Here is a 9,226-nt window from a genome sequence, read left to right as displayed (position 1 = left end):
TCTGTCCTTACTTCAAGCCACTTCCTATTCACTTATATATTTTACTTTTTGTTCAATTTTATGTAACAGATTGTAAATAAAAAATAAATGATAAAAAAAAAAAAAAAAAAAAAACTATTATTATAGTCACGTCATTACTAGGCTATCCTTCAATAGGTATAACCCATCGTCATAGTATTTGGGTAGGTGGTATTTATTAAACGTTACCGTATGTTATTGTGCCCAAAGCAAATTGTTGTCGCATCTATTATAATAATATAGTAGCGACACTGCGACAACACGAATTATTACAATAGGTACCTGTTCTATGACGAATTTAATTCCGAGACATCCAAACAAACATAAATAGGAATAATCTAAAAGTCAACAAAAAAACGATTTATTGGAAATTTAATAAATAAAATTATAAATAGTCAATTCATTGCAGATGTTGTTTGATAAAAGCTTTTATTATGCGCTTTCCAAGTATTAAATTATAATTTATATTTTAATATTACAATAAAACAAGTAGGTAATTTCAACAAAAACTTTTTATATAGTAATAGCGTGAACTTGTAGACATTATTATTAAATTATATACGATACGTGTATAGTGTATAAATATTTGTCCAGGACGAAAAAAAAAATTCTATCATATTGAATATTTTGTACAGAATAAAGTATATAGCAGGGTATTATATAAGCGCGAATCGACATTATATTGTTTGCATAACCGATTCAAGTATGATAAAATACAATATATTGTATTTTTGTCCTATATGTATAGATAAGGTTGGCGTATAAGAAAACAAAAGGTTATATTCTAGGAAAAACAATTTTTTTTAAACTTGAAATTTATTTCTAGTCAAATAGTCTCGTAAGGTTAATCACCTCAGTCGTCGAAGCCTTCATCAAATAAAAACAAAACCGTAAAATTCTATATTTCAAACTGCGCGATGGTTGAAAATATAACCGCTCTTGTCACAACTATATTATATAACCAACAAAAACGCTCCGTCAACTACGTGTAAAAACCTGGTTGAGAAAAAAAAACTCAAAAGTTAGATAAGTTGTGACATCAAAAAGGGGCTAAGTAATTTCATAAATTCGTTGGTATCGAAATTGTTTATAACTTAATTTTTTGTATTCGATGAAGTGCGATAATTTAACGTAGTTTGGCGGCTACTTAGGTATATTTTGTACCTAAATAGTGTTGTGGTGTAATATTATACAAATTTTCACATGTAGTTGACGGAGTATTTTTGTTGGGATATCACTCGTTTTTTTTATTACAATTTTGGATATAGTTAACCTTTGTTTTTTTTTTTTATTTAGAGAAAATCTGTGGGGAAAGAATATGTTTGTTGTTTTATGGATTAAGTAAATGAATATGATATAATATATAGTTACGAATGTTACTGGAAAACGATAATGGATAACGAGGTCATCGTTCATAGCACATTTTTGAATCATTGCGTCTAACCCATTTATTACTTTGACGAATGATACCTATTTGTATAATTATGGATTACGTCATTGAATTACCGTAATGGCAAATCACTGAGTGTAATTTATAAATTTTTTCTTCAATATATAATGTCTAGATTGATGCGTAATGCATTTATAATTAAATCATTGATTTTTGTACTTGGATCTGGCCATTGTTGTATTTTTAAATATATATATATTTATTTTCATTAACTATGTGTGATGTTTTTGCAGAAGGGCAATAAGTCTGACAATTTTCGAACCTAACGCCATCGATCATATTAACTTGTTCTGAAATAGTTTCAAACATAGAGTTTAAAGTCACTTTACTGTGGTCACGACAACTACCACCGTATCGTTCAAATAGCGTTGGCGGAAATTATGTATCGTCTGAAATCATAGACCGGTTGATATGGGAGGCTAGCACAAACGTGACGTTTCGTGCAACATTGTGGAAAAAATTTGCGTATCGACTAATACTTTTGCATATTACTCAAGCTGTAATCATTCAATCAACTTGAAATGTATAAATAAAAGTCTGCATAGCATATTGATCAACCCGTGTAAATTCCAATTCAATCAGTTTATTAGTTTTGGTTACAGAGAGGTCGACCAAATTTTCGTAAAATTATACAGGTTAAATACGAGTTGGCCGTATACGAGCTCTTTTTTTTACTTAGCTCTGCGCCGCGACCGAGGCGTTAGATATATTATCCACATGACTGTGAACTTTCATCGTACGCACAAGTCTACTTTAGTCGTCAGACAAGCTTATATTAATATTATGTTACGCTCAAGTAACACAATATTGTGATTTTATTTTTTGAACCTTCATAAAAATTGTATATTGTCATCACCCATCGTAATGAATATTACATTCGTGATCGCGAATTTTATTACTCCCAACACCTTTTTTGGCTTGATGAGGAGGGGGGACATTTTTTCAAATGGCCAAGAAGGAAAAAAATTGGCATAGATTTTTATTTGATCGTTTTTAAATCGAATTGTCGGCTTTATCGGATACCGGAAAAACAAAACCGTGACAGTGGTGTAGTAAAATTGCCTGTGTAAACCGCCGTGGTTTCAAAATAAATTATTTAAATAGTGAAATGCATCTAAAATAACATATTTCTTATAATAACATTAACATCATATTATTATTTTAAAATCAGTTACTTAACAATGGAGGTGTAGATTGAGGGATATTATACTGAGGTACAGAATTATTAGATTTAATGAATGTAAAATTTTAATTTAAATTTAAAATCCATGCTGAATAGTTATAACAAATATGTATTATCTGTACCAATAATTATGTTAATACAGATATTATAATATTAGCAAATATCGAAAAACATCGATGTACCTCGAAAACCCAACGACAAGCTCTCAACACGACGCTTTTAATTTTTCTTTTATTCCCCCTCCTCCGTAAGATGGCTACCTAACTGAATCTATACATTTTATTTTTATTATCAAAATAAACGAGAGTGGAGTGATTTTTTCACCTCGAAAAACACTTACCTATGTAAAATAGTCGCTATAACCACGAACGTAAGAAACGTTCAAGAAATCGCTCTACATACATTACGCACGTAGGTACCACTTATTCGGGTAACCGAATAAAATTATAATAATATATTATATTTGCGTACTGGGTTTACAGAATTCGTCACGGCGCAGACTTGATAATATATATTATCCACGTATACATTATATAAATCCACGTTCAACGAATCGATATTCAATATACATATTATTTTGTGCCCGAGTACGCGTTAACGGCAATTGCATAAAATAAACTAATATAAGAAGGAAAAGTGCAACAACGAGGGCGAGGGAAATGCCGAGAATATGAAAATTGTAAAAAAACTGCAGTAGATGCTGCCTTGGGTACTTATTATAGACAGTGAGTGTCAAATAAATGTAAAAAAAACCTTCAGGATTTCCCGGATATTGTCCGTCAGTAATATTATTATTATTTATTACCGAACCGTATTGTCTTATATTATGTGCATTAGATATTAGTTAATTATAATATACAGCCATATAAGTACCGTGTCGAAGTGCATGTTAAGGTCAGGCTGTGTAAAATTTTTAACGTATCAACATTTTAATGACGAGTTTCTGAGTTATTCAATTAAAAATATTAAATTTTATAGACTGTTGAATACTTTGTAAATGGATACGACTATACGAGCTCGGTAGCTAATTATAATTAGCTATGTGATATAAAATATGCGTTAATAATAATTACCATGTTTAGTCAAATGTATTCGGACACTTTTAAATCATCATAAAATGCTTATGGATTGCACCCAATAATGTTCAAAGCATTAGTAAATAATGTCCTTATAATATAGACTATAATATTATCCTTAGTATTTAAAGTAGAGTAACTCAGAAACTTTTCGTTAAATTTTCGATTAAAATACGTCAAAATGTTCATAAAAATAATCTGCATTAAAACATGTATGTTTTCATTTAAAATACCAAAGTTGGTGCCTTCGCAGGATACTCCTTAAATGTTGTGAAAAATCTAAGTAATTTTTTTAATATCGTCTTTAACTACCTCAAACACTAACCTACATTCGTCCTACACTAACAAATTCTAAAAATCAGAATTTTAATATAATATTTACAATTTCAACATAGTGTGGGGTGAGAATGCTTAAAAATTCATCCTGTATATCGAATATAGACATAGGAAACTAGGTTAAGCTATGATATCATTATACAAGAAATAAGAGTAGACGGAAGTGGTTTTTCAGTGACGGTCGCTTTTGATACAATCACTGCAGCGGTGTCATAATAATTAAAACATGTGCTTACATTTTAATTGTGGGTATTTTGATTTATTATTATTATACGTCTCAAGTTATCGGCGTATCTGACAATAATGTGTTATATGCTGGTGGAGACGTTTTTTATGAGTTGAATTAACTACATCGGTTATTGCGGTACATACCTACCTTTAAGTTAAGCAAGCCACAAACTATACCTACGCGTATCGAATTAAAAAAAAAACCTAATTCATTATTTCATTACGTTTACCAGATTTTAATTATTATATTATCATAACTTACCTAATGATTTTATGAAGATATTATTTTTAAATATATTAACTAACCTAACCTAATTTACCTAACCAAAACAATTTCATAATGTTTAATTATTTAATGTTTCAGATTAAAATTGTTATATTCGTGTAATCATTTTTATTACTATACATTTTATAAGAAACCTCCTACAAAAGAACGATTAATTTCTAGGAAAATGCAGTGACTTTGCATATTATTGCATACATTTATATATAATACATAACTAGCTTCTGTTAAAAGCATTAAGTTTTATGGAGTGCTATTAATCCTGTTGCATTTTAATGAGAAACATACCTTTTAAATTATTCAATAAAAGCCCTATCTTAAATTACACTGTTTTAAAAGTTTATGAAAATTTGCTAAAAATTAAAATCTAGTTATTAATTATAGTGGTATCATTATAATATTATTGTACAATTATTGCGCCGCCCTGTAGTAGGCATTGTTTAAATTAAAACCATTTCGCTGAACATTAAGTGACATAGGTATACTCACACTGCCGGATAGTCCTCAGGATATGGAATGGTAAATCCGTCCGGAGAAATTCTTGATGATTTCCCAGCCCAAAAATAAGCAGCTGCAATTTAAATAAAAAACAGACATATTAAAAATCACGTTAAATTGTTTTTTTTTTAATAAACAAAAAACAATGTCAAATTACATAATATTAATATACATAATGTTATTGTTATATGATGTAGCATTATTTATTAATATAATGACTTAATTGTATAAGAAAATTTAGGATATCGTGTAAGATTAGTCAATTTGTATGCCTGTCTAATGGATTCCGTTGCAAATATAGCATTTATCCAAACAGTTGAAATTCTGCTGACTGATCAAATAGTATATATTTTCAAGTTTTTTTTATGAATATTTAAATTTTTCTAAATGCCTAACTATAATATTTATGGTTTAAAAAAAAGCATCTTTAAATAAATTCTCGTTTCACAAGTGAAAAATCAATATTAAAGTGCCATCATTGGGTGGCTTCTTTACTCACTTAATTTTTTTTTTTTTTTTATGTAGGTATACTGTTATCTGTCTCTTATCATATATACTTATTATGTCATGCGATATAGATTGTATATTTCGAATTCAAATTTAAAACAAAAAAATAATATTTATTATTGATTAAACTTAATAATAAGTCAATAATTGTATAGTATTTTTTTTTTAAAAAGCCTAACATTAAAAAAAAAGTATTTATCTATGGGTTTTTAAAATATAAATCATAATTTATTTTATCCTTCAGAATATTATGATATATATTATATATATTGGGTGAAATTATAAAATTGTAGTTTTCAATACACTGCTGTTCAAATGATGTAGTTTATTATGGTATATTATGTTCCTATATGAGTTACATTCCTTCGAAAATCGATTTTTAAATATTGAAATTGTTAGATTCTTTGCTTTGAAATACGAAACAAAAATGTATAGCAATAAGTAAAAACACGAAAATAATAAAAAAAATGTATTTTCAAAAATGTTGCTTTGTAATGACATTAAATGATGTAAAAAAAAATATTTCTAAAAACTTTTATAATATAGTTTTTGAAATAATTATCGTTTAGTTTTAAAACCTACGAAACACCCTACACATTATACGGCGTGTACCTATACATCGAACCAAGTACATAAACCCGGAGACAGACCACAGACGATGTTCGCCCACCTGCACGAGCAGCCAGCTAATGAGTGTAATAATGCATTGTGCATGTATTTGTACGCCAATAAGTCAACAAGTGACGATCACAGCGCGGGAAAAAATAATCAATGAATGCTTGCACAATAAAAAGGGTGAACCTATTCCATTCACGCAAATAGCTCGATATACCATTGTACACAATACACGTCATTATATTAGTGCCATGAATCTACGATTAGTTATGACCTCGGCAATGATTTGTGCATCATACAGGGTGATTCAAAAGGCTTCATTTGATTAGAATCCAAAATTGAAGGTAAATTACATATATACCTATACCGTCGTACGGATCAGATAGTCGACTTTATTTATGTCAAACTTTTACTTTTTTTGCTGATAAACGTTTGACTAATTACACATTTGTACTTTTGTGCCCGTTTTATGTAATTGTTAGCATACTGCCATAAATCATAGTGACAATATGGACGAATAATAAAAAAAAAAACAATGTATTTTTACAACAAACATGCACTTTTGAAATCGGGTCAACACAGTGGACCGTGCGGGTTATAATTATTTTCGAAATATACAATAGTCTGTCTGCTGACTACCTATATGTATCGAAAATAACGCTAAACATGTTTAGAGTGTACGGAAACACTTGATGAATGCATGTTTTTAAACCGACGCTGTCTAGTTCCGTGATTTAATTAAAAATCAGCCATTATAATATTCGATTCTGACATAGATATAATAACATACGAAGTGGTTTGATAATCAAATTTCAGAATACAATTATAATCCCTGTATACACGGAACGCGCATATTATTATTATGGTATTACTCGTCGGTATAATATTATTATTATGTGTTCCACAGACACGAAAACCAATTTGAATAAAACCCCCTGTGTCTAACGCACATCACACACTCACGATATTATATATATATTATTATTATTATATCTTTATTTTCGTTTGACATAGAGTACATTTCCGAAAATAGTATACCCAGGTACTGTAATAATGTGTGCACGGGACTATGACATGATTATATTGTACTACATCATATAAAATAATATGACGATAACAATTATGCTATAAACAAATTTGATGCGAGTCGAGTGAAAAAGAAAGGTGCTCGAAAAATATTATATATCGCATAGATATAATATGATAAAATGCTTGAAATAAACTTATCGAAAAAAAAAAACGGTGAAGTTTTGTTTTTCCGTTTTCATTACAGAGATTCTCGTAAAACAGGTGCAACAAAATAGTAGGTATATACAAACATGAAACACAATGGAAAAAATCAATTTCGACGGTGCTCCCTCGACTCAAATAATATGTTTTAATGTCTTATACAATAATATATCTAGGTATAATACCTATTTAAATTTTAAAATAATATTATATTACGATGATAAGACTCAGGATTTTTTGCTTTGTCTTAATAATAGCTCTGAATTAAGTACGTCATTATACAGTGAAAATTCCATGTACAACGAAATTCCAATTAACAACATTTTCTGTTTAACGAAGTATTTTTGAGTACCAAACCAAATTAGGATCACATTTATTTAATTCTATTTAACAGAATTCTCTATATTATACGATTTTGTCTGGTTCCCTTGAGACTTTTTGATATGGAAACTTCGCTGTATATAATATATTCAATATTGCTCCTTGCCAATTTTTCCTTTAATTACATGCATTTATACAAATTTTGATTTTTTTTTTTGAAATTTTGAAGTGGCTATATAAATTTAAAGACCATTTTCATTTTTAACCCTAAAATGTATTTCACCATTTTTGGAGCGTACTGTGACTTTTTATTCAACTGAGTACCGACACTATTATTTACTATAGATAATTATCAAGGAAATAATTTTTATGAATAATTTGATTGTATAAATGGAAATTTGAACGAGTCATTTTAAGTAATCTAACTTTATGTTATGTAATAGGTTCAAAATATCATATGGTGGTCCAAATGATTTTAGAATATTTAACTAATTATTAATATTGATAAAATTACATTTTGTAATTTTGTAAATATGGTCAGAGATAGTAATAGTACTAGACTATTAAATACAACATATATTTAATATTTTATGCAAGATCATTAATGAGGACTATATTATGCTATTAGTACATAAAGTTTTATAATCCAGAATAATAGACTACCCGTTCGAGTTTCGAATTAGATTCATCAGCATTTTCAAAAACATCGCCTTCTCAACAATTTTCAGAGAAAAAGGGAGGATTTCATTTGAATAAAAGAAGTTTGCCACAAGACATTCCTTAAATGTTATAAATGATCTAAATAATTAAAAAAGTACCTAAACCTAAAAATTCTTAAAATAAGAATTTGAATAAATGAATTATTAAAGGGTAGAGACATATTCTTGGTGGATCATTCAGTGAATTTAATTATAATATTAATACCTATAATATAACGTCGGGTGTCTCGCAGACAGGATCTGTTCGGACAGACGTCGTTTACTCGTCTGACGCGAATCATAAAAGTTCACGTGCCTATACTTTAATCAATTTATATCATAATATTTCCAAATTATACTTACTCGGGCCAATACCATCGTAGAAGAAATCCCGGACGAATAGCGTGTTTTCATCTACTGCGTACACGTGTCCGCGGACACCATGAGCGATGCCCTTAATGTTACCAATGTATCTTCCGTAATTGTCGTCCAACACTCCTGCGTCGCCTGAAAAACCATTTGCACACATTATTATGGGCATTACATAAAAACGGTGGGTACTGTTTTTACGGGAAAGAAAAATTGATTGAAATCCAACTAAACGTATATTTAGACCGGTAAAAGTTTTAATAAATTGAAATGATTTTATAGTGAAATTTGTTGCAGATAATAACACAGAATAAGACAATAATATAGGTACAATGTATATTTGACGTGAAAATAATATCAGACCGCGGATAATATGGCAGAAACAGGTGACAACCAGGTGTAGGTGAGACATTA

At 29.1% G+C, this 9,226-nt stretch overlaps 1 protein-coding gene across 1 annotated transcript in view; it reads right to left on the bottom strand.

Moving 5' to 3' along the window:
• LOC100160004 (protein Skeletor, isoforms B/C) overlaps positions 1-8,990 on the bottom strand; it is a 48,488-nt gene extending 39,498 nt beyond the window's left edge. Inside the window, exons 1-2 of the mRNA XM_008182419.2 lie at positions 8,807-8,990; positions 5,064-5,145 (exon numbers count right to left, since the gene is read on the bottom strand). Coding sequence (XP_008180641.2) covers positions 5,064-5,145; positions 8,807-8,984 — 260 coding nt within the window. The 5' untranslated portion in view covers positions 8,985-8,990. The remainder of the gene's footprint in view (positions 1-5,063; positions 5,146-8,806) is intronic.
• Positions 8,991-9,226: the final 236 nt, after the last annotated feature.

Source organism: Acyrthosiphon pisum, chromosome A2 (genome assembly GCF_005508785.2).
Source record: "Acyrthosiphon pisum isolate AL4f chromosome A2, pea_aphid_22Mar2018_4r6ur, whole genome shotgun sequence".
NCBI lineage: Eukaryota > Metazoa > Arthropoda > Insecta > Hemiptera > Aphididae > Acyrthosiphon > Acyrthosiphon pisum.
This window is presented reverse-complemented; position numbering and strand designations above follow the sequence as displayed.